Source organism: Sturnus vulgaris, chromosome 12 (genome assembly GCF_052056855.1).
Source record: "Sturnus vulgaris isolate bStuVul1 chromosome 12, bStuVul1.hap1, whole genome shotgun sequence".
Taxonomy (NCBI): Eukaryota; Metazoa; Chordata; class Aves; order Passeriformes; family Sturnidae; genus Sturnus; species Sturnus vulgaris.
In genome coordinates, this window is record NC_142254.1 from 3,638,361 (window position 1) to 3,664,653 (window position 26,293).

The following is a 26,293-nucleotide window of genomic DNA, read 5'->3' on the forward strand; positions in this document are numbered from 1 at the left end:
TGGCAGATGATTTTTCCTCATTCCCTGTAATATCAGGAAAATTATTAGGTAACTTAAACCTGATACCACAGTAAATACTTAGAAAAAGAAGAAAACACTTCAAGTAAAATAGCCAGTTAAACATCATGTGTCCTCTATTCTGCCAATATTAACTTTGAGCTGTGTCCCAAAAGCTCCAGCTCATAATTCGATTCTCCTGCAGAAGTGGAAGCTTTGATTTGCAAATGCCAGGAGTGATCTGTGCTGCTTGGGGCATATTCTCCTGTAGCCTGCTGCTCATTTCAAAGGCAGGACTGACAGCAGTTCCTTCAGGTCACTATAGGCAGCTCAGGCTACTGGGGAAAAGCTGGAGAGATTGAATAAACTAATCTTCATTAGTAACACTCAGCAAGTGAAACCAGGGCTTAGAGAGAAGGGACCAGGAGACACGTGAAATGCAATTTGAGACTTTTATTTTCCTACCTGCACAGAGCTCTCTGTTCTTTTTACATTAAATGAGCTAATTAGAAGTTAGGTATGTGCAGTGGGAGAATAGGGAAGAGTAAAAGAGCTGAGATTTCACTTTAGTGCTCATTTAATATTATCTAAATGTAATGTTAGTATTCTGATTAATTTAAATACTTGATTGCACTTATCTTGGTAAAGTGGTTAGGACTTAACTGTGCTGGATGTGTTCCAACTGGGACAGTCTGTCAGGCTCCAAAAAGTTCTGTGATGATTTAGCTGGAAAAGAGAATGTGAAACTAGATTGTGTCACGAGTGAGTCTTTTACTGTGGTTCAGTGTATTTGCAGTTGTGAGTACCTCAGGTGTTCTCTGCCGTGCCTGGGGTCTGTTGCCATTGCTGGCTTGAGGAAACTTTGGGGTGATGCCAGCTTGCAGCCCCTGGTTTTGGCAGGCAGGGTGCCCTTGCACCTCCCTGCACTTACTGTCACTATGGGTGAGCAGAGCCAGCACAGGGACATCACCTGTGCTTTCCCTCAGCTCTTACCCAAAACCAAACCCAGCATCAGGCCCCAGTGGGCCTGGGGCTTTCTCTGCTGCTGATGGAGCAACGTCCAGCATGATACACAATGGAGTTCTTCCATGGAAAAAGCAACGTATTAACCATTGAGTTGCTTAGGAGCAAGCAGTAATTCATCTTTATACTGAGATATTCTGGGGATATTGCAAATTCTAGTCTTTCACAGCCCTTTTTCTGGGAAATAGGCAGATTTGCATACTTCCTAATTCCCTGCTTATTCCAAAAATAGTAATATTTTGTATTACTGTACTCTTAATTTGAACTTTTATTTTGCTTACATAGTAATAAAATCAGTTTACATAATAATTCTCTTGTTCCCTTGACAGTCCTTATTGCCTAGGCATGCTGGTTTTTGTTACCTTAGATGAACCATTAATTGGAATCCAATGTTCTTGGCAGGAGTACAGTCACAAATGACAGTGTCATACATCTGTGCTTACTGGGGAAGGAGTATCTCAATCTTAAAATATGAGCAGAACCTCCAGATAAAGTCAGTCTTAGAAAACAATTTCAGATATAGTCAGCTGTTGCAATATACAGGAGAATAAACAGTTATTCAAAATTTAGTTTTCACAGAATATAGCTGCAAGTCTCTTTTTAGATGCCTAGGCATTAATATTTTCTAGACTTTTCTGTACACTTTTTGGGGGCAAATTATCAGCTTATACTTTCTCTCTGTGCAGCACTGTGACAAGAGTCCTGCTCAGTGGCCAGGCCACCAGGATATAATGGTGATAGAAACAGGTACACACACAGCTGCTGTACCAGCACTCAGAGTTTCACCATTCATTTTGTCTGACTGCAAAACAACATCATGGTCATTGTTGAAAGCAAAGCTTGAGCTGTTTAGCTGTGAGATGTAGGGAAGGTTCCTCCTCTCAAGGAAGGAAATCCATTAATGGCAGCAGATTCACACTGAAGGATGGCAGTGCCAGGTTGCCCTGTCGGCCTTTGCTCCCAAGAGAGTTTGACTTAATGGAAAATGGCAAATCTCGTTTCAGGCCTGTCATCTTCTGTTTGTGGATTGTGGTGTTTCAGTCATTAAAAAAAGCCCTCAGTTTGTCCTACTTTTCATAAACAACCACAGCAGAGAGAGCTGTCAGCCCCTGGACCTGATTGGTGTGGTGGCTACCAAGGTGGTCATGAGTGGCCAGAGATCAGATGTCACTTGGGATGCTGAAGCCATGGTCTGATGTGTGTTTTAATCCAGCACTGTTCTCAAAAGAAGGAATTTTGTCATCTACCCAGCTTGGTCATTGTCCCTCTCTTCTTATTTCGTGTGCCAGCTCATTTTGTCCTCCAGCCTTGCAGCAAATTGCATTGGGGCAGTCTTGTGTTCAGAGTGTGAGTGGCCACATATAAGCCATAGCCAGAACCTGGTCTCTTCAGCCATTTCACACATCTTCTGGTGAGCACCCTGCTAGCCTCTCCTAAAAGGGACAAGGCCACCCACTGCTGTCATGCTTGCTTTTCAGCTTTGAAAAGCTGAGCAGTGTTACCTTTCCTTTGAAGGCCCGCTAGGGATGCTTTTGTGGTATAGCTTGCATCAGTACCTGCAGAATCCAAAGATCTGGAGATGAAACCTAGAGCCAGCACTGAGATAGGATGGGGGGAATAGCAAAAAGACTTTGTGAATTCCTTCTAGAGAAGTAAAAATGCTGCTTTTGGGTGAGCAGCAATATTCAGGCTCCTCAGGAAGTCTCCCTGCATTGCTAAGAGACTATCCAAATGTGTGTCTTGAGTCTTGTTCCTGAGTTGCTGTTAGCTTCTTGAAGGAAGAACTAAAAGCAGGATCAGACTGCAAGCAGTCTAGACAAAATGCCTACCATTGCTTCAGCAGCTGTACAGAAGTAAATAAAGGGGGCTACTGAGGCTTTATTGTCACACATGGTGTTAAACACCATTTATTTTAAGTAAAGGCAAAAAATTATGGATGCTGTGCCAGGGCTGCCTTCAGAGGATGTTTGCGATTGTTTTCCTCGCTCTGCATTTGTCTTTCTAGCATCTGTCTTGGATTGACTGCCTTGGAAAAGGCATTTACAAGTAGAATTGAGAAGTGTACTTAAAAGCCAAATATGGGTTGTTTGTTGTAAAGTAGCCGATAGATAGTTGGCGAGGCACCAAAAGGTCCAGACACTAATCTAATTGTTTACAGCTCATGGAGAGATTAATACACAAGATTGGATGCCCTCATTTCCTTTACACATTACAATGAATGTGTGAAATGCCAAACCCCAAAGGGCAGTATGAGAGAAAAAATGGCTCCATTTCAGTGCAGTTATTGTTTCAAGTTTAGAAATATATTGATTTTCTTTGAGTTTTGATAAGAATACAAATTCAAAATGCCTTGCTTAATATCACAGTATTCTTGTTTCCTAGGCTTAGTAAAACAAAACCATGTTTTCTTGTTCTAAGAATATGTAATATATAGTGTAATATATAGTGCTCTGCAAAGTCCAAATCAAACATATGACATGAAACATTTCGAACACACAGTCAAAATGGGCAAACCTGTGTCCAAATGTCCAGGCTGGTTCACTCTAGAAATCTTGGCTACTCTAAGATGCTGTACGTAGGAACAGAATAAGTTCTGCAGAGGGAACAAAAGCAACCCCAGCATTGCTTGGGTAATCAGTGAGAATAAAGCAAACACTGTGGAGGGGCTGCTGCAAAGCAGTATTTCTGTAAAATAGGCTTTCTCTGAACTGAAAGTGGAGCTCAGGAGCAAACAATACTGCAGGGCTGTGTGCACTCTGAGGAAGGAATGATCAGTAAGATGAAAACATGGGTAATGTGCAGGGTGTGCTCTGGCCTCCCTCCCTCCCCCTGCCCTGGCCTGGCCTGGCAGGAGCATGGGAGCTGGGCTGTGCCAGGACGTGGTCCCCAGCACTGGGATAGTGCTGGGCTGGGTTTGTCTGGGAGAAAGGGGAAGTTTCATCCTCGTGACACCCGTCATCCACATAGTGATGCTGACACCAGTTGCCCCTTCTGCTGGCAAGGGAAAGCACCGTGGCTTTGGCCAGAAGCGAGATTCGGGAAAGCTGTGTGGAGACCAGATAAATAATGCCATGGTCTCAGCCATCTGAACCTCTGACTCCCTGGCTAAAGCAGAAAAGGTTTTGTGAGCAGAGTGTGTGTGCGTGATTGCAAGCCGGTGGGCCTGTGAGCTGTTCACAGGTCACTACGATAATTTGTTGGGGAAATTTTGCTACAGTTGCAAAGGATTTTCAAAAACCTAATGGGATTGAGATATATTTATTCTGATATTGCAATACCTGGCACATTTTGGGGGAAGAAAATTAATATCCGGAATTGGTGTTTGCAGTGTTTCTAATTCCTTGACTAAGCATATCCTCATATATCATTTTATTTTACCACCTTTTGGGAAGAAGAGAATATTTTGCTAGTTGAGACTTGTTTTGATTTAAGTTTTAATAATACCAGTCAGCACCATGTTGCCTGAAAGTCTGAATCTGACAAAAGTTTAGTTTAAATGGGCTGCTTTTATGAGGTCATGTGTAGACTCATTGCTCCTGAATCAAGATCGTAAATGTGTAGTTTTAATAACATTTGGTGAGAATAAGTATTTGCATATCCTTGGAGAAATTGTTCTCTGCTTCATAGTTCAGCTGTTTCAGCCATGACGTGGCAGGGGCATTTCAAAATTTGCATGTCGCTTACAATATCATACTTTGCAAGGGAGTTAGAGCAAGGAGTAGTGCAAGTAATTTTTTTTTGCTTTGTAGTGCAGTATTTCTCCCAAGGTGGAGAGCAACAGTACCAAACATATCCAAAGCCAAGATTTCCGTGGTGCAAAAAACAGTTGGGGTATTGAGTTGAAAACTGGTCATCACTGTGTGCGAAAGCTAAATGAGGACCGATGGGAGGGAGGTAATTACATAGCGAAATTTCAGTTCCTTTATGATGACTGTTCACATTTTGTGTGTCGGATGGAGCAGTCCCATAGGAGGGCTGGACACGAGGTGCTCCGTGCATTGCCTTGGTGTGTGTGTGAGAGCTGTTGTGTCGCGCAGGGCGTGGAGCGCATCGAGGAGCCGGGGCTGCGCAGCCTGCGCACGGCGCGCCGCCTGCAGCCGGGCATGGTGCTCACCATCGAGCCGGGCATCTACTTCATCGAGCCCCTGCTGGAGCAGGCCCTCAGGGACCCTGCACAGGCCTGCTTCATCAACAGCAGCGTCCTGCAGCGCTTCCGAGGATTCGGCGGGGTGAGTCTTTCTTAGCAGATGCTTTTATTCGTTGGTTTTCTCTTTGTTTGCCCTCACTGTGTATCTGAGGAGAAGTCTTCGGGGAGCTGTAATGTACTGCATATAGGGCTGTTCCTGAAGCAGCACCTTGAGTCATTTGGACCATTTGACTCTGCAGGCAAACTGGGGGTGGGGGGTTCATTCTAACTTTTAATGCGGTTTTGTACTAATGATTATTGATAGACCCATATTTTCCCATTGACTGAAATATCCTCTGCCAGCACCATACAGTGGCTTGCCAGGTAGGTGTTTTGTCTAATGTGTGAAACATGTATGTTATGAAATATGAGACTGAGTTCTGTGGTCCAGAGTTGGCTTCCTTGACAGCAGCACAGTCCAGTGCTTCCTGCCAGGGCAGAAGAGCCTGATGCTGTTTAAGCTGGGGAGGCAGTAGATGAAAACAGCAATAATTGCTCTTACAGGATTATTGACAGAACGACATGAAACTTGTGCCTCGGGGGAACCTTCCCCGTTTTCCAGAAGAATGGGGTTCCAGAGCACCCGTGCTCCGTGTGACAGGCTCGGGCAGCAGTGTGCACAGGAGGATTGGCCACGGGAGGTGGAGGTGATCTGGGCAATCATTCCCCTGCAGCAGCTGCTGGGCAAGTGGAGGGGCCTTGTTTGTACACAGTGTCCAGGGCACATTTCCCATTCAAAGCCACCGCCCTCGCAGAGCATTCAGCAGTCGCAGTGCTTCCAGTGGGCTTTTATTTCAGCAGAGCAAACATTTGAAGGGTGCCACATTGTTCTCTGAGCTTCTGTATTCCTGCACAGGGGAGATAGAGTAGGCAGCTGCCCTTCCACATCCTCCCCATGGCTCTTCTGCTAAGTCTCAATACAGCGAGCAGTCGCTGGCAGTGCCGTGATTTTCTGCTATGAGAAGTCACTCGATAGGGATTGCCTGCTGCTGCCATTGACCGATTTATCACTGTACCCCAGCCTTGAGAGGGTGATTACTGTAGCACTTTGGTTTGAGCTGCTTTGGAACCACCAGCCCTGACTGCAAAGCTGTGTGTGCTGTCCCCGGTCATGTGAGCCAACCAGGCTTGAGGGCAGCCACCCATGGTATGGGTGCAGCCTTATTAAGAAACACAGGACTTTACCCTTGCTGGTATTGAATTCACTGCCGAGGTCTGGGACATTATCTGTCTCTGTGTTGTTTCTTTATCAAGATTTACCAGCCAGACAACTGAAGTGCTTGTGAACAAAAGACAGCTAATTCTGCATTTTCTAACTGTGAGCACGTTCTGTATGACACCACACGATGAAATGCATTTTAAAAGAACACTGGGATGTGCTTTTGTAGCTTGACACTGCAATGGAAACAGGTTTAACTGTCTTAGTTTTCCTTGTAAACACTCCGTGGGAGTTTTTCTGCATTTGAATTGATTCCTGGTGAGCTTTTCCTGAAATTGCTCAGCAAAGCCACATTTTTCCCAAATGGCTGTGAATGCCCGCTCCATTTCTGCAGCCTAAGGTGTGTCTATGCTTTACCCGTGCCTGTGGTTGCACAGAATAGGAGTGACAGCACGGGGTCTCTACTTTGGTAATAAGTTGTTGGATCAGGCACTTTTGCTCCAGAGATTTCAAGCTAACTTTGTTCCCTCATTTTTGCTTAGCTTCCTGTAATGATGACTTGTAAGGAGAGCTAGCCAACAAACTTTGCTAAAAGAAGGGGCAGCCCAAAAACGATTGAGCAAAAATCTAAATCTCTGATCCCCCTGTGAACAATACATTTTACTTAGAGAGAAAAAATAATAATACACACAAACTCCGAGCCAGATGTTGTCACTTGATTTTGTCCAGGAGAAGAATGAAAATAAAATCTGAGACTGGAATACATCTGAATATTTCTGAATTGTTCACAAATGCGGAATTATAATGCAATCAAAATAAGTTTTTCCATCTTTACCATTCTGACTTGATTCTGCATAAATAGAAGATGCTATTCGTGCTGTGTAGAGTGCTTAGTTATGAACAAGATGTTTCATTCTAGTTTATCCAGAGTATTTCTCACAAAAACATGCCAGAAAACTTTCTTTCTATGGGATTAAAAAACATCTTGTAAAGGCCAATGTTTTTACTGACAAATATTCATAGTACAGGGGCTAGTATTGATGTCAGTTCTAGCTGAAGAGTTCACTACAGCCAGTCCAATCTTCCTTTAAGTGTAAAAGTAAAATACATTCTACAAAAGGAAATAAGTTCTCCATTTCCCTCTGCAGAGCTCAGCACTAATTAAAATGTTCTTAATTTGGTTTAGTGTAATTCACTTCAAAAATGAACTAACATTCACTGAAGTAACACCACCGTAATTCTAAGTAAGTCTGTCCACACAGGGAATTTGTGGATTTTTAATAAATTCACCTTGAATTCATGTCTTTTTTGGGCTTTGGATAATTGTCTTGACTGTGAAAGTCTCTGCATTGAGAAGCAAAGCTCTTGTAGTGTGCCAGAAAGGGCAAGAGTGTAGCCATTTATTGTGATTTGTGCTGCCTGGAGTTAGCCACGAAGAGATTGTGGAAGCTGCAGGAGCAGGGAAGAATCAGCAGAGAGTTTCCTTTCCCTGCCCTGCTGGGACAGGTCCGTGGCCAGCACACCTTCCTGCACCTTCCTTTGTGCTGTCACTGCTGCTCTAAGCAGTGCTCTTAGGGCCCTCCTCACCGGGGCTTTTACCAAACCTTTTACCTCTGGCTTCCCCCAGCAGTGCTCAGGGCACGTTGCCCTGTCTGAAGCCCCACACTCTTTACTTTGACAGCTGTTGAGTTCAGTCCTTCACCAACTTCCTCAGCCAATTTTGGGACGTTTCAGTCACATGTACTTGAGTTCTCCATCTGCAAAAGCAAGGTCCAGTTTGCCGAGGTCATAAATCCTGTGGGACAGGGGCTGCTGCTGGACGCTGGCACAGTGCCTGGCCCAGGGCACCTTTGCTCTGCCTGGACTCTGCCCCACATGCTCCTGAATAAACACAGATGTGCAAATAGAGGGATGTGCATATGGCTGTATGTATTGCTCAGGAAAAGCAGCTGAATCCTCAGGGAAGGGGAAATGCTGACTCCAAATGCTGCCCTTTAGGGTTTGACATTTCCATTCTTCATAAGCTGATTACTGATTCATGCAGTTCATATGATGTTTTCTCAAAGACACAGTAAAGCCATTCAGTCTCTGCTCAGGCTTTATTTTTCCCTAGGATTTGTAGAACTAGCACTAGACTTAATATCTGAAAACTATGCAACTCAGAGAAAATGCTGAAAGACAGATGGGTGTTAAATGCATTAATTTCTTCCGTTTACAGATTTTTCTCATTTAAAAATTAAACAGATTTACAAAGCCCAGGAACTTGAAGATCCGCTAATATTACAATATTTTTCAAAACAATACTACTTCCCTTACTCAGAATAAATGCTAAAGCAAATAAAGAACAAGATATTTAACTGCCTCTACCTTTGGTTCAGAGAGCCATGTAGCTGTCTCTGTCCTGATCTTTATTTTTCAGAAGATTAGGCCCTGTTTCTGAGTTTATGGTGAATTTGTATTGTGAAATGAAAAATTTTACTAGGCAATAAATATTATGCTCATCTACTTTTTAACACTGCTTATTGTATCACAGTAATAGTGCTACACAGCATTTCTTCAAAAGTTTTCTTAGGAAAGCAATTGTCACAATGTACATACTTAACTTCCTTTAAAAGTTCTTCTAAGGGAAGTGATAGGTGTAGGCAACCCAAAACCTACTGCTAGTTGCTTATGAATCTTCTTTAACCCTTTTCTTTTGTGTAATTAATATAATTAGGTTGAAGTAAGTCGAGCTGTTTCTAACCTGTATTTAGCTTGTAGTTTAATGCTACTTTTTGAGCCTGGGTGAAAGGACTGGGCCCCTGAGGCTTTTTTCCATCTGCATCAGTTAATCTAATAAAATACATGGCCTCACCCTAATGATATTGATCCTCTTCTATAAAAATGTGAACACTTAAATGTGGACATTTAAAATTAATGTTCTCTTGACACGAAGACTTGTTTGTGAATGAAACCTGCTTGTACCAGGAAGACTCCAGCATAGGATGAGATTCACTGGCACAGAGCCTGGAGCCTCTGCAGAAAACACTTGGCATAGCCAGTGTGTACCAAGGGGAAGGAGCCTTCCCCATCCCTGCACCCTGGGCTTGATGTAGCAGCTCTGTTTCCTATCCCTCTGAGATACAGAAGTCAAACTCTGCTCATGATGAGTTTGCTCTGTTAAAAATTATTGGTAAGTTGATGACTGAGTTGAAATAAGTTCCCTTGGCTACACACAGCTGCCTCTGTAGGACAGCAGCTGTAGGAACAGACCCATGGATCCTCCAGCTGGATGTGTGCTGGTCTGCTTTGGATGGTCCCATGTGTGGCCACATCCTGTCATCATTTCCAGGCAAGTGGCCCACTCTAAGGTCTTGCAGTGATAGTGCTGCTGCTTTCCACAGTCATAAACAAATGATCAATAGATTAAAAAAAAAAAGGAGAGACATTTCACCAGTTGCCTTTTTTGACATCTGGGATCTGTCATCATGCAAATCTGGATTATTTAATTGGCCAAAAGAGTTTTTTGATTGTCAAAAGCCTTGTATATATATTATCATCCAAAAGAAATTAGTAAGTTCAACCCTGTTTCCCTTGGAAGGTAACACAGGAGGCTCTGGGGAGCATGACTGTATTAGTAAGTCAGGACAAAGTGCGAGGCTGTACAGAGCTGACACCAGCCCTGGTATTTAACTCCTGTGCTGTCCTTGGCTGTGCCCCCACAGCCCTGCTTTGGGACAGAGTTGGGACCATCGAGTTGAGCCACATGATGGCCTGTTGCTGGTGTTAGGCAGTTGTGCAATCAAGTCTATCTAGACAGATCATGCCACTACCCAAGATAAGAAAATTTTTGGAGCATTTTTGGAGCAGTCCTGGCATTCCTGGCCACTGCATCTTTACAGGAATGGTAAATGGTCTGCCATTTCACACCAAAAAAAAGTAAAGCCTCCCCTAGGTTTTTGCAGAGCACCCTGAAAGCTGGGGATGCTGTGAGCCTCACACTTCAGTGCCCAATTCCAAACCACTCTGTAGCCCTGAAACAAGCAGTACTAATGAACAAAGAGCCTGCAAACAGGGACAGCTCTGAGAGCAAGTTTCATAACCACTGTCCCCCTCTGGGAAAGGCAGTCCCAAGCTGAATGAGCCTTGCCAGGCAGATCCAGCATCTTTTGCCCATTTGGACAGAAGACAAGACCAAATGACAGGCTCTCCTGTGGGGAAGGTTTTGCAGGTCTTGTGAAGCTGCTCCTTGCTGCTGCTGAGTTTAAACTCGGGGTGAAGCGTGGAGGGTGTGAAAGAAAAGAGCAAGTGGAACCATTCCCTTCCCCTTGAGAGTCTGTTCCTCTGCACTCATGTTGCTTTTAGGCAAAGGAAAAATCATGCCCTGAAAATGGGAAATCTGACTTCTGTCTTGTGGCAAGCATCCATTTCAGGTGAGATTCATCCAGTGGAGGAAGGGTTAGATTCCAGGGAAAGAAGTGGCGTGTTCCTAGGGAGTGGTGGGTGGTCCCAGGGGACCAGTGGTTCTGTGTGCCTCCATCCACATCCCAAAGACCGTTTGGAGGTGCTGACGCTGAGCAGGGCTGATGTGACAGTACTGGCTCTCCCACTTTTCACAGCAGATCACAACTGTGGATCGATTTTATGATCTCCTAACAATGCTCCTCCTATACAAGGAGTCACTGGGTGTGGCACTCATCCTTCTCCATTTGGTCACCCTCAGTTCCCTGCCTTTGGCAGCTCCAGTCTCTGTATGCTCTCCTCATTCGGGATGTCTCACTTCTCACCTCCACCAGGATCTCCCTATCCTGGACTCCTTAGCCAGTCTCAGCTCTCTTTGTCCATTATTTGTCAGTCCTGTCTCACCTCATTATACCTTCCTTTCCCTGGTCCTTTCATGACTCTTGACTATTTCCCAGTTCCTTCCCCACCCTGATTTTCTCTTGTGGCCTAGATAGAGAACAGCATGGACAGACACCTTGCCCCACTTTTTCTTCCCTCCTATAGTCTGGCTTTCATCTGCTCTGCTTTTAAATCAGTCCATCCTCCTAAAGAGTGCAGAGGTATTGGTGAAGGCATGAAACACCAAACTGGAAAACACAAACCATTTTTCTTGCTTTTTTGCTGATGTTACTGGTTAAGCAGATGAATTCTGGCTGATATGTCGCTGTAGCTGGGGAATTTCAGCTCAGGCAGGGAGAGGTTTGTGAAGCTGGCCTGGCAGTGCTTGGGAAAAGGCTCTCTCTGTAGGCACAGTCAGTTCTAGCTTTGGCTGGCCTTCCCTCTGTTCTCAGACTTACTTTTGCACTGACATTTTTACTTTCCACATCATTGCTCCATTTACACTGGCTGGGCTTGCCAATGTGATGCTTTGGCTTTTACCATCTTACCAGCTCTGTCCCTGGATTCTGACACTCCTGCAGGGTTTGCCTGGTACCATCAGGTCTTTGGCAGGGACTGGTCCACCCAGGCAGGCTGTACCCAGGCCCAAGACCCAGCAGGACAGGCACACAGCAGGATTTGCCTTTGAATGCCATGGGACCCTACTGCTGGATCCTTGTTTTGCTCTGCAGTCAGATTTGAAGCAGTGAATCAAAAAGCCCATGCTGGTAAAATCTGATCAAGTGCAGTCATTGCATGTGTTGCTGCTCTCTTCTGCAGCAAGGCACTGGCCTTTCAGGCATACTGAGCATACAGAACCTCACAGCTTTCAAATTTACAGCTGGCCAAAACAAATGTGTAAACTCAATGGACTTTGTTTATTTAATTCTGCTTTATAATACACTTAACTTGATACCATGTAAAAGAAATAATCTGGCAAAGACATCATTAAACAGTTTAATAAGGACTGGATGACTCATTTTGTTTGAACAAATGGATTATTTTGCAATCAGAAGTACAAATGTTAACCAGCTTTATTTTTAGTTGAAAATGTCAAGAGGTCAGAAACAATTAAAGCAATTGTAAGGTGGGAGTACCCAGGGTTTGTGTTCTTTTGGATTTGCACCTTACTAAAATTGCTTTTATTGCAGCTTAGCAACTTAGCAACATTTTTCTGATAAGATAACGGGAATGACTGTGTAGGCACATTTACTGGTAAGAAGAGATTAGAGACAAACAGAAATGAAGCACACTTTTCATTTTAATAGCAAGAGTTAAACTGAGAGAAAAAGAAAAACTGAGAGGATCTGCTTTTTCCTTCCACGATTTGAAATTTAGTGATTGTATTTTAAAAGAAATGTCCAGCCTGGTTAGGACTTTCTCATCAGTTCAAAATTCAATGTTTGGAATATCAGCTACAAGCTATTTCACGTTCAAAGTTTCACTTTGAAAGCCTGTTGTGTTTAGAGAAAAGTTTTAAGTGCAAAGAGAAGCTACCTGAATTGCAGCTCAGCAACAGGACAGCTTTGATAGCAGACACTGTGGGCATCAGGAGGCGCTGTTCTTAGCAAGCCGTGTGCTAAGAAGGCTGGAGGCAAACCCAGGGAAGAATGTTCTTTTTACTGCTCCTGCTGTCAGGGGGTTGAGATTTACTGGCCCCGTGGAATGACATAGCATGAACTCAGTGCTGCAGCACCTTGCTCAGACTGTCCTTGATGTACCCAATGCAGCAGCAGCACCTGAGGGGCCACCACCACCCCAGGGGTCACTAAAAGTTTGTGTGACCCCAGGAGGGTGGCAGAGGCCAGTGGCTCACGGGGAATTGGAGCCTGCAGAGCCCCGTGCCAAAGCGCTGGTGGTGCCAAGCAATTCCATGCTTGCAGTGTGATGCTGTGCCTGGGTTGCAGCAGCACCTTGTGCCCTGCTGCTGCTGCTGCTGCTGCCTGAGCGCTGCCCATCCCATGTGGAATGCCTTGGTAACCGTGTGCTCCCTGTGCAGGTGCGGATCGAGGACGACATCGCGGTGACAGCCACCGGAATGGAGCTGCTCACGTGTGTCCCACGGACTGTGGAGGAAATTGAGGCTTTCATGGCAGAGGGCCAGAGCAGTGCCAAATCATTTGTCTGCCTCTCCAGCCAAGAGCAGTAAACTTCAGGATGATACTTATTGCCCCAATTAATCAGTCATCATTCTGATTTAATGCTAGGGCATATAAAATAAAATGAATCCAATTCTTAATAGCAGGAGAGGCAGGCAGGCTATTAGCTGGAAAAATTCATGCATTAAAAATGAAGGTAGAAGGTCCAGGTAACTCAACTGCTGCTTGCAATCAGCAGTTTATGTGACCAAGTGGCAGCTAAATAGCCCTACTGCCTTATCATATTTCTTTCAGATTTCAGCTCACATATATTTTGCAATTAAATCTGAATTTTGATGATTGGGACTCTAAAATACCAAATGGACTATCTGAAAGCTATGAGCCATTGTAACACTCTTAATTCCTTTTTTAAACTTCATCACAAGTTCTGTGAAAAACAGAAATAAAAATCAGTTGTTCTCAGTGGACATAATGACACATATTTTTCTTATGGATCTGTATCCTTGCAATAAGCAGAACCAAATTTTTATTAAAATTCACCTTGGCATCATTTGTGTTCACAACTTTGTGGTTATTATGCTTTTCTGCTCCAGTTCCTGCTTCTTTATCTGACCCTACTACCAATTTGTTCTCTGCAAACTTTGACCCTTCACTAGCCAGAGTTTTCTGCTCTGGATAGTGGCTGTACTGATCCTTCACACACAGCCCCATGCTCATTAGATTTGTTCATCCATTTGTTCCTTAAAAACATAGATTGCTATGGTGCTTCTAGCCTCAAAAGTTGAAAGAAGGGAATATCTTTGCTGCATGGCTCATGGTCATTCAGCAGCATATGCTGTGCAGCATGATAGAGTTATTTTTAACTGTTCAGTGTTTGACAGTTCAGAATGAAATAATGTAAATTTTACTTGGATACCTTACAAACGTATTAATATTGGTCACAAAATTATTTTCCACTCATGCAAGATTTGAATTACCAAGAGAAGCTTTTCTTTACTGTAGGTATTCATCAGCTTGCAGAATAATAAATACATTTCTTGCATCCTAAAATAGCACTAGGTGCTGGTAACTACATAAAAATAATCTTTCTCACTCTACATACACATCAAAACTCCTGTTCAATATTCAGATTCTGTTGCAGTTTGACTGAAAAGCCACTCCAGAACATCTCTGTGCTGTGCTGGGGGGAGCTGAAGCCACAGCAGAGCATCAGGGCCTTTCTGGATCTCACTGCCTGCCAGGTGAGGATTTTCCCACTGAAGGAATCATCTGAGTTGATGCCTCAGCAACTTGGTGTGAGCAGCTCAGTTCTGTTGCTCACCCCAGGCCACTGACACTGATGGGATGGACTGTGAGCTCCTGCAAGTGCCCTGCCTCACGTGGGGAGCACAGCACAGCATGGGCCTGGGTGCTGTCAGAAACCAGAAACCACTCCCACTGCCTTTGTGCCCCTCACCCCCGACTGGATCTAGGCCTGAAATAATTTCCTTTAAAAGTGTCATATACGTTGCTCTAGGAGAGCTCTTTTTGCTTAGCAGGTTGGTCTGTGGGACAAGAACCTGCTCCTTATTCCCAAGAGCTTGGTGATCCATTGCTGTGTAGGAGACTTCATATGGGAGACCAAAGAAACATTGTGAAACAATCCAGAGGACTCCATTAATGTCACTCAATTAATAAATAAGCCTATTTACATTTTTTAGAGGTTTATTGACATTAATTTGTAAGAGGCAAGTGCAGGAATTCTTGACTGAAGGGAAACTATTTTTTCAGGAAGCGAGGTTGTGAGATCAGAAGCTTGGACGTGCTGCTGCATTGATGTTCCTGCTGTGGTGACTGGAATCTTCCACCTCTGAAACGTAGCACCTGCACAGAGCCATCAGGCTTTGCTGTGCCTTGCAGATATGAGAACACAGAGATTATACTGGCATTGCTCTGAACTCATCTGCCCCCAAAACTCGGGCTTTTTCAGTGGAAAGCAGTGCTTGTGGCCTCAGCCCCATTCCCTCCACAGCCAAGTGGAGGCTCTGAACACGCCCAGGGGATGGATGGCTCACTGCTCTGAAACCTGCTGTGCTTGGGTGCAGCAGCAGTTACTATTTTATAGTAACACTTCACAGATTTGGAAAGAAGGAGAGTTTTGGAACTGTTTCAGCTAAGCCGTCACGCCGGTGCAGTTCCTGGGCCTTCCCTGGCCGTGATGAATGCTGGCAGGAGCTGGGCTCTGCTGCTGCAGAACCGGTCGGGCAGTGCCGGGCTGTGCAGCAGCAGAACCGGTTGTGTTTGGGTGTGGCCGCGCACGGTCCTGCCGCGGGCCCGGGGAGCGCCCGCTCCGCTCCCGGTCCCCGGTCCCTGCTCCCGGTCCCCGCTCCACCTGGGATGATTTTGGCTCTGGGATGAGGCACTTGCTCCCATTTTCCTTCGTCACCAAGCCTACAAACTCGGGGAATCAAAATTTCATCTTTCATTCCAGAAGTTTGTTCAGTAATTATGATCATTTTTGTCCACTTAAGCAAAAAGTGAAATAGACCTTTTTTCCTAAATTGGAGAGAGGAGGGGGAATAAGCCTTCTTTAAAAAGGCAAAGTGATATTCAATATTTTAAAAAGTTACATTAAATAATTTCAAGTATATTAATGTACAGGTTATGGTAAATTTTCTTTTTGACTACATCAAGGTATTTTATACTGTCATGTTTTCCCAAATGTCTTTTCCCCTTAGCACAAACCGACTTGAATAGAGTTGGCACCGAAGTAACAGAATGTATCTTGTGCTGAGCAAATTTGTGTGTTTAGAAACGTCTGAGCACTTCTGAAATGACACATGTAAATTGCTTCTGCAAATTGCTTCAGCTCCTTGGGGTTGGGTGCACTCTGAATTTACCTGCCAATTATCCTGCTGCAGCTGTGGTTACAGGAGTGCAGCTCCCAGTGGGGGCTGGAGCAGACCCCTTCCCTTAGCGCTACGGCGAGAAAATGGGATCAGCTTTCCTGCTGAAATGGGCAGTGCTGTAACTCCTTGTGTACTGACAGGCACTGGATTCTGTCACAGACTGGAGTTAAGAATAATATGTCAAAAGAAAAATCTTAACTTTTACAGGTCTACACTGAAATTTTCTGTGCCTTGCAGCAGAGGGGTGACATGAAGGGACTTTGCTGTCATACAGCCTGGGCTGTTTCACCTTCGGGGAAACAGGAAACGACCTTTGCGCCTTGGAGCTACTTTGGCAGGTGGGGGCTTAGAATAAGACAAGACTGACCCTTTGCTTGGAACCAGCCTCTCACTGAAGTAAGGCTAAAACATTGATTTGTTACAATCATGGCAGTGAGGTGCACAGAGCCCCTTGCTCCTCCCAGGCCTTGTCCTGGTGCCAGCCAAGGACAAGGATCATTGTCCCATTGCCAGTCAAGGACAGGGGTCCTTGTTCCAGTGTCAGCCAAGGCCAGGGATTGTTGTCCTCTTGTCAGACAAGGCCAGGGATCATTGTCCCACTGTCCCCAAGGCCAGGGATTGCTGTCTCGCTGTCCCCATGCCTGGATCGCTGTCTGTCCCGCTGTCCCCATGCCCAGGTCCCATTGTCCCTGTGCCGGCAGGCCCTGGCGCTGGGCACAGGCCCGAGGCGCTGGGCTCAGGCCCGAGGCGTTGGGCACAGGCCCGAGGAGCTGCGCTCAGGCCCGAGGCGTTGGGCACAGGCCCGAGGAGCTGGGCTCAGGCCCGAGGCGTTGGGCACAGGCCCCGGCGCTGGGCTCAGGCCCGAGGTGCCGGGCTCAGGCCCGAGGCGCCGGGCTCAGGCCCGAGGCGCCGGGCACAGGCCCGAGGCGTTGGGGGCTCCGGCCCGCGGTGCTGGGCTCAGGCCCGAGGCGCCGGGCTCAGGCCCGAGGCGTTGGGGGCTCTGGCCCGCGGTGCTGGGCTCAGGCCCGAGGCGCTGGGCTCAGGCCCGAGGCGCTGGGCTCAGACCCCAGCATTGGGCTCAGGCCCGCGGTGCTGGGCTCAGGCCCGAGGCGCTGCTCAGAAGCCGCGCCGCCGTTGCCGTCCCCTCTGTTCAGTCCCAGGCTCGGAGCTCGGCGCGGCTTCACCTCTGTCACCGCTGCTGCCACTGGCTGCTTTCTTACCTGGTCGCTGTTAAATTGTTAATTGTTGCTAAATTGTTACAGTAAATTGTTATCTCAACCCCTAATCTGCATTTTTTTTTCTCTCACCTGAGGGGGTGAGGGGACAGGAGTGGCTTCCTGGGGTTTATTTTCCAGTTGGGCTTAAACCACAACATCAATAAAGAAAACCAGTGCAGGGGCTGATAAATTAGAAATTTCGTTTTCCAAACAAATTACTTTTGTCATTTTTTGACTCAGTGGTTAGGTTTTAAACATGAAGGAAACAGGATCACAGCTGTCAGGAGCAGCAGGTGGAAAAGTCGAGAAGAGGATCACCCTCACTCACGGGAGATCTAAGAAAATCATCTTCACCAGAATCACAAACAAACAGCCAGGATCTGCAGCCCCTGTTCAGACTGCTAAAGGAGGGCCCCACATGAGCCTGGCAAACCAACTTCAGGACAGCAGGGCCACGGAGTCCCAGAGCACAAGGCAGACGGCCAGGAAAGGGATCAGCGCTGCCCTTTGCACCAGAGGAGGTGCAGTTAAATGAGATGCCTTCAGGTCCTCTTTTTTCTTTTAAGTTTCGGTGTTCTGCTCATCTCCCCTCCCCTCTAACTGCAATATATTTTCAGTCTTAATTTTTTTTCCTTTTTTGTTAAATCAGACATTAAGACAAAACTGTAATGAGTTTCTGATGGCTTCCAGGGAGCAGAAACCTGAGTGGAAGAGAGGAACAGAGACTATTGCACTGATTTCTCAAAGATAGCTGTGTGAGTTGGGCAACTGCACTTGAGGGAAATAGAAAAGGGACAGGAAAAATGAGGCCACTACAAGCAAAACATTTTTATTAGCTTCTGGTATTTCAACCCTACCAACTTCAGATGCAGTTAGAATGAAAAAAAACATATCTGTAAAAAGTCTAACATAATCCAAAACAATCCATAAAGTTATCCAAATGTATTAAAAGTTTAAATTCAAAAAAGAACTTTTCAAGGTTTCATACTCTAACAGTATCTTCATAGAGATAACATCCATGTTTTTTCCTAAGTACAGATACAAAGCAAACAAGCATCCTCCAAAATAATCTATGGACAAAGGTAGTGTAAGAGGGAAATTGAGACAGTGTAGTAATCTACAAGACAGACACACAGGTTAAATGTAAAATAACCATCAATGAAATATTTAAAAATGAAAATAAATTAAAGTTACATCAAAGTTCCTGTTTTACTTTGTTTAAATCCTCAATATAGCACATAGCACTGCATTATGGATCATGGCAAAGACTAAGCAGTAGCAATAAAAAAGTTGCTACAGAAAAACTTCTATGGAAATAAGACTAAAGATACTCCTTCACACAGCTGTATGATGGATGTAGAAATTCCACCAAATCACTTTTTCATACTAGGGCCATTTATTTTTAAAATCACTGTAAATTTCTGTAAGATTAATGTCAGCCAGCAGTGATCCATACATCCCAGCTGAACACTTGCTGTCCTGCCCCTTTCACTCCTAAGCCAAGCTGCACTTCTTGTCCTCCCCAATACCTCCTTCCCAGCAAGGGCACAGCTTTTTGGTAGCATTTTGAAACTTTCTGAAAACAAACTCTTGTTCTCATAAGGCCCCAGTCACTATGTGAGCAATATGAATACAAGCTTAAATAAAAAGCTTTGTCAGTGTGCTGCTTTGCCTCTTGTACATGATGCTTCCCGTGCCATTTGGAGGCCAACTGCCTGTACACATCATCAGAGCATATTGTTATTTTTCTGGTGAACATTGGTAAGCATCCCAGCTCACTATTACTACAACCTCCCCATTTACTATACCTGGGCAGGAGGGACCTACGTGGTGCTTCACAGGACTTGTCCTACAGATTTAAACTAAAAAGCAAAAATTCTCCACAGCCTTTGCAGTTTGTACTATGTAATGGAGAAAACAAAGGGCTAAAATACACTAACAGGTATTTAAAAGACGTTCTATCCAATTACAAGTTTCTGATACTACAGTGAGCCATCCTGCTGGATTCCTCCCATTATGCGAAGTCTAAAATGGTGAGTGAATATTCCTGTGAAAACGTCATCTCCTAAATATTACATTCCTTGTTGGTTATGAGTTCAGATCTGCATAAATCTTTGAGAAGAAAAATATTTAAAACAAATACTCTAACCAGTTTCTGGTTTAATTGTTACAAATCTTCAGTGTTAAATCTTAAAGAAGAAAATCTCCACAAAACAATGACTAAAGGTACAGTTTTTGCTTGGTTACTGCATGGGCACTGCAGACAAGCTGCTCCTCAAGAGTTTGTTTCATAAGGTCGCAGGTGTCTACTGTCCACTGTTTTCTGGATTTGTTGTGGTGGTCTCAGTGCCAACAGGTTGCACGTTATCTGCAAAATTGTGGGCATGCTCAAGGAACAAGTCTTTCAGTACGCTCAGCTCCTTGGTCAGGAGTTTAATTTTTGCCTCTAAACGTTCATTTTCTTCTTTAAGCTGGTTGACCCTTTGCAGCGTGTCTTGTGCTTTCTGCTTGCTTTTTAACCGGCTCTTTTTCACTGCCATGTTGTTTCGCTCTCTGCGCTGACGATACTCATCACTGTTTCTGTCCACAAAGGAGTTTTTCTTTCCCTGTTTGCTCGGAGGCACAGCTTTGCCTCCACCACCAGGACTAACTGGCACCAGCTGGGGAACCTGCTGCAAACCACTGGAGTGTGCTTGGGTGTGAATCACACTTACTCCGCTCGCATCTGTGGTGGTGTTCTGTTGGGATGTCTTGCTCATTTGGACGGGCTCTTCTTGGACACAACAGAATTTATTAGGAGATTGAAAACTCTTGGGTTTCCAGAAGGTGTTTCCAACAGATCTTCACATGGATTAAGAGCAAGGTGAACCTAGTAGGGGAAAAAAAAGTTATTAAAGATGCTGACTTCAACTACAGTCTTATACATCATTGGCTTTAGCATAAAGTACTGATGGTACATCTGGCAGTAATACATGATAACTGTGCTGGAAGTGGACAAGCTGTAAACTACATTTCTGAAGCCTCAAACATATTTGGATTGGATGGGACTATTACTGGGTCATCTAGTCAAGCTGTTTGAATTGTTCACTGGCTTCACTCAGTTATTCCAAAGCCATCCCTGATGGATGGGTGTCTAGCCTAGCCTCAAATATCTCCAGTTTCACAACCTCTGTCTTGGCAACATGTTCCACTGTCTAACTTTTCCTCCAGTTATACAATTTTCTTAGTTTTCAGACTGGAGTTTTCCTTCTGTGGCTTAAACCTATTAACAGCCTGACTCTTGACCAACAGGGGTATTTGATCCTTGTCCTCTTCGGACCACATCTCTGGGTGTATCCACAGACAAATTCCTCCCTGATCTCTTTTCTCTGGAGCAAGGGTGCTCAGCCTGTCCACCTTTTCTCAACCATCTTACAGCACTTGTTTTAAAGATGATGTTCAAATTGATGGCTGTCGTAAGGTCTGCTAGTACAGAGTGGAAAAAGAGATTTATGGAGAAAGGTAATGCATTGCAAATGCTGTGTCTGGGTGACACTGTACCACAAGCAGCATGCTGAGCCTGTAACAGTATGAACCAAGCAGGTGGGACAGGAACACAGGGTGATGGCAATGTAGATCACCACACAGAGGATTGTCACCCATCAAAAGACAGCAATCACAGCTGACTCATCCACAAATAAGGTCACCTGCTGCAGTTTGTGCACTGGTCATTGTCCACTCTCCAGCAGACAAACCATCCTGATGAGCAAGACATCCTCTCACCTGACTCACGTTCTCCTGCTGCTCAGGTCAGCCTGCTCCTGGCCCTACTGGTGGCACAAGGAGGATTCCACCACAGCTGCAGGGCCATGGCCCTGGCAAGGCTAATAGCTGGTCCCCTTCTCTTCTCATCTCACAGGATGACTTCCTAAATGGCTGGGAGAGAAGAGGGGAAGGACAACAGGATGGTCCTAAGCTCCTGAAACACCTACCTACGACTCCAATGAAAAATACTGATCAGTCAAATCTCTGCGGATTTGTCATGTTGAAGAAAACCATTTAACTGGCACTAAACAATCCTACTCCAAGGTCAGACTGTGTGGCTGCAGTGCAGCCCAGCACTGTCACACACAGACATGCAATATCACACAACCAGTGTGATACATCCTTCAGAGGCCTGGGGAAAAGCAAGCAGCTGCAGCAGCACAGGCAGTGCTGACTGCCCAGGGTGGGCAGTGTCCAGCCCAGGAACACGTCCGGCATCCACAGCAGCAGATGGATGGCTTCATTGTCTGCCTGATGAATGGAGGGATGGGGGACAGGCTTGTAAGCCAGCTCCTGTGTGTCACTAATAATTCTAAACTCAAAGGTTCATCACCTGTGTACTGTTCCTGTTTGTTTTTCTCAGCAGTCTGAGTTGCTGTTTTACTTTTGGATGGGCTATCATTAAAATGCTAAAATTCAACTGTGTAGATCAACTGCATATTTTCTTCCATGATGAAGGAGCCAGAATGAGATGCAGCTGCAGAATGTGGTTCAATAACATTCATGGAAAAGCCCACTAAATTTGGTTTGAATGTTACTCAAAATTAATATTCTGTCACCAAGAAGTCTTCCCACTTGTGAAGATGTGTGAGATACCCACACCCTTCCTATCAAGAAATCTTGTCATTTTCCTATTTCAGGGCAGAATGAGACCATCAACTTTTTGATATCTGTGGAGCTGAATCTAGATACATAGTGTCTAACACCTTTGTATTAGTATTTTCCCAATAGCAACTCTTAAAGCAACTTTTGCAAACCGTGATTCAGTGTCAGATTCTCACCTAATAAGCAGTTTGGTTGGGCAGTTAAACTGAATACCCAGCTAACAAGGTGTTCCCTGTGCACCAACACCAGACTGGCAGGGCCAGTTGTAGCTGTGCATGTGCAATTGCACAAACATTTTTTAGTGAAGGTGTAAGTGTATGCTCCTCTTAGAGCACACACTGGCCTTGTCTACACTTTATTTTAAAATACAGGATCTCTGCAGCCCTCAAAGCATATACAGTTCTCTTAGGTTGTCTCTGACAAGTAGATTTTTGACACCTTTTCCAAATCAGACAGAATGCTCTGCTGTCCCCTCTGCTTCAACACATTTCAGTGTTTGCAAAATTCACCTGGACAAGCCAGTTATGTAACCCACACCATTTTCACGATCTGATTTTTGTGCTCCATGAGCTACTACAGAGAAGAGGTGGCTCCTGTCCCAAAAGGAACACCTGACAAGTTTCTTCATATCACCAGGTTCCATGTGCTACTTCTTTCTACACTATCAAAACTATTTAATAATTCTTTAACACTTCTTTCCTATCTCTATCAGATTTCCCCATAATTCAATGAAAAAGTTATTTGTTCCATTAAACCTAACATTAATGGAATATTTTAGTTGGGCAGTACATAGGTATAAGCAGAGAAGATAAGCAGTGCCACACCTCTCAAGCAAGAATTCTAGCCCTGCCTGCTCACAGACCTCCCTCAGTTCCTTCCTAGTGGAACTGATTTGTTTTTTATTAAATTACTATTTCTTGAGTGAGACACGCTCTTATCTGGCCTGATGATCAGAACCCTTAACTGGGACAGGTGACATCTGGATTCCTGTCCTGCTCCAAAGAATATGCAGAGCAAGTAGCACTAACTGAACTGCATCACGAAGTTACAGGAGTGCCAACAACTGAGGCTTGAAACTTGTTTTTCCACCTGGTGTTTGGAGGCTGGATGCCCATTACCAATTGTCAGAAGGCTACCCCAGATAGCAGCAGGTGCTATGGGCCATCCTTCAGCACAAGTCAGCTGTTCCACACCTCTCCACACAGGTCGCTTTCCTGTGACTGCGTGACAGCCCCAGCACAGCAGGAGACAACTCCTCAGAGAGCCAGCCCAGTTTCCCAGCATCTTGTTCCCATAAAACTACTCATGAGCTTCAGCTCAGCAACAGCCCTAGGCTGGTTCCACCCAACACATGGTACTGTTTCCAGTGGCCAGTTAGAACTGCCTGGTTCTCTCCTTGGGCCACCAACTGGCCACCCAGGAAACCAACTGGCCACCCACTACAGCATAATAGCTGGTAACTCAAGAGGTGTCTTCTCAGGCAGAAAGATGTTTCTTACTGTCTCACAGTACTCCTCAGGGACCAATGAAGCAATGAAGGCCTTAATTTGCTTTCACACATACAAAAAATAAAAATGAAGACATTAAACTTCCAAATGTTTGCTTTGGCGGAAAAAAAAAGTGTTTTGTCAATTAAATCTTTTTAACTTTTTTTTTTAACTTGGTAGCAAAAAGAGAGCTTCTCTCTGCTCATTTCTTGAGGTGTGACTGTGATTCTGATCATTAGTCAGAATTACTTTATTGTACAAATTCACAAAGCTATCTTGTCAAATGCAAAATCGGTCCCAATCTGAACAGCAATTTTGGCCTTTCTTCTCCTAGATTTCACTAGGAATACCCTACCAGGATCCGACTCTAGATTCCAGTGACCCTGTACTAAGGACAGTGGCACAGAACTCCAGGCACACATCTGCTGAACAGTGGGAGGGCCGACTCCTGCATGGTTCACACTCACAGGTTTGCAGGAGCTGGTGCTAACTCTCACGTACTGAAGGCTGGGCTTTTGGGACGAGGTAGCTCAATCCCATCATTTCTTGCCATAGCTGACAACACTACTTTTCCACATTTATTTCAGAATCTCCATTTTTAATACACGTCTTACAAGAAAAATGCACTCTGATATCCTTAACAGACTTAGGTATCACAACACATAAGGCATGCATTTTAACGTGACAGAATCCCAAATACTGGGAGGCAAGGAGGCATTAAAAAATTCTTTCGAATTAAAACGACAGCTGTGATGTCTAACGATAAACCAATTCCTTCAATTCGAAAGTTTTGCAAGTTATAAAAGCTTATGCTTTCCGAAGTGGCTCTGCGCGGCACTGTTACGGAGCTGCGACTGCTCTTCCTGCCGGATGTCAGCGCTAAGGCCAGCGCGGGGCTCCCTGCCTGCCAAAGTTCTGGTTTGAAACTTTGACTGGAGCTATGGGAATCCGTCAGGAGCCTGACACATCCGTCGAGCCGCTCCCCAGGGCGCCGCGCACCGGGCGGCACCGCAGGGGCTCCGGGCCGCGCTCCCCGGCCGCCCCCGGCCGGGCGCGCTCCCGTCCGGCCCCGCCGCCCAACGCCCCCGGAGCCGCCCCGCCGCGGCCTCGCTCCCCCCGCCCCCGGGCCGGCACCGACCAGGGGGACCGGGACCGACCGGGACCGGCCCGGCCCTCCCCGGCGGGCCCATGGCGCCGCCGCCGCCGCCGCCCTCCCCGGGCCGCCCTCCCGCCCGCCGAGGCCGCGCCGCTCCTCCCCCGAGCGAGCGGGGCGCGGGGGTGCCCGGCGCTGCCAAGCCGTGACTTCACCGGGGGAGGGGAGGCAGCCGGGGCCGCCCGCCGATTGCATCACGCGCTGCCGTGCGGGGCCCGGCGGGCGGGGGAGGCCGCGGCCCCCCGGCCCCGGCGCGCGCCCCCCGCGCTTACCTGAGCGGCGCGAGCGGCGGGAGGGGCCGGGCGGGCCGCGCTCGGTACCGTGCGCGTGCGGCGAGCGCCGGTTGCGACACCGCGCGAGGCCGCCCCGCCCCCGGGTGATGCAACCGCCGCGGGACTGGCAGCGCGCGCGGCCAATCAGCGCCCGCCGGGGGCGGGGCCAAGCACGGAGGTGTTGGGGTGGGGGGCGGGGGCAGCGCGTCCCTCGGGCTCCGCTCCAGCCCCCCCCACGGCCGGGGCTCGTCACGGCCTGAGCTCCGCTACGGCCGGAGTTCGGGTACGGCCGGTGATCGTCACGGCCTGGGCTCATACGACCTGAACTCGGGTACGGCCGGAGCCTGGCCACGGCCTGAGCTCGGGTACGGCCGGGGCTCGTCACGGCCTGACCCTGGGCACGGCCGGAGTCCGGCCATGGCCGGGGCCTTGTCACGGCCGCTCGCAGGGTTTGTGTCCCTGAAGGAAAAGGCGCTCGTGGGCAGGCGTGTCGCTGGAGCGGGCCCCCGGGATCCATTTTCCTCTCTTGGACAGGGACCGGGTTGAGAGGCCGCCCTGCCCGGCCCGGGGGCTGGCGGGGAGCGAGGCGGCCGCGTCCCCGCGCCGGTAGGAACCGGGGCCCGCCCGTACTTGGAGAGGGTCCTCCCACAGCTGCAGGGGGAGAAGCGCAGAGCGCGTTGCCCGGTGAGACCCGGCACGGAGAGCTCGGCCGGGGCCCGGCGGGAGCACAGCGCAGCTGCGGAGTGCCCGGGCCCGGCCGGGCCGGGCGGTTTCCTGGGCGTACCTGGCACAGCTCGTGGGTTCGGTCCTCGCGTGGGCCTCTGGCGTTAGCGCTGGACTCCATGAGCCTCTTCCAGCTCAGAATGTTCCGTGAGTCTGGTGAAGCTGGCCAGTGCCCCACGGGCATCCAAGTTGATGGTGGTGTGTTTCTGTACTGATTGGCATATCCTAATTGTTCCCAGGCTGTTAATTAACACCTAGCAGTGTATTCCCATCTCGATCCTAGCTGCTGTGTGCTTTGCCTCTGTAGAATGTTGTGAGATCAAGGGGAAGGAATGCCAAAGACATCCCAAAAAAGTATCAACAGTTCTCTTTGCAGCAGAAATTACAGCAAATTTCTAAATTTCCTAGATTCCTGGTTAATTTTTCTTTTCTAACTTTTTAGAAAAGAGATCCTAAATGTTGGCAGACTAGGAAACATCTGGATTATAGAGTTAAATGTCACAGGAAGATTATGCACCATTTCACTGGTATGTTTGTTGTTATAAAATACTTCACTTTTTGAGGAGAAAAGTTCTTTTTGCCCTTAATATTTCCAGACTC

General features: G+C 46.5%; 2 protein-coding genes across 6 annotated transcripts in view; one reads left to right on the plus strand and one right to left on the minus strand.

Moving 5' to 3' along the window:
• Positions 1-21,610, plus strand: part of PEPD (peptidase D) — a 144,971-nt gene extending 123,361 nt beyond the window's left edge. For 2 of the 3 annotated variants that reach the window (XM_088171820.1, XM_014881912.2), the window contains 2 exons: positions 5,058-5,249; positions 13,225-13,874. In XM_088171820.1, the coding sequence (XP_088027946.1) occupies positions 5,058-5,249; positions 13,225-13,374 (342 nt within the window). In that variant the 3' untranslated portion in view covers positions 13,375-13,874. Of the gene's footprint in view, positions 1-5,057; positions 5,250-13,224; positions 13,875-21,327 lie in introns of those variants that run through there. The other variant, XM_088171819.1, reaches the window with a different exon arrangement.
• CEBPG (CCAAT enhancer binding protein gamma) lies at positions 18,243-25,996 on the minus strand. 3 transcript variants are annotated; one of them, XM_088171822.1, is made up of 3 exons: positions 24,971-25,066; positions 21,192-21,344; positions 18,243-20,298 (listed from the first exon to the last, which is right to left on the minus strand). In XM_088171822.1, exon 3 carries the CDS (start codon positions 20,186-20,188, stop codon positions 19,736-19,738), a length of 453 nt encoding a protein of 150 aa, XP_088027948.1. In that variant the 5' UTR covers positions 20,189-20,298; positions 21,192-21,344; positions 24,971-25,066; the 3' UTR covers positions 18,243-19,735. The 3 variants fall into 3 exon arrangements, with proteins under 3 accessions (XP_088027948.1, XP_088027949.1, XP_088027947.1); XM_088171823.1 differs by lacking the exons at positions 21,192-21,344; positions 24,971-25,066 and adding an exon at positions 25,755-25,996; XM_088171821.1 differs by lacking the exon at positions 21,192-21,344 and having other exon boundaries at positions 24,971-25,090.
• Positions 25,997-26,293: the final 297 nt, after the last annotated feature.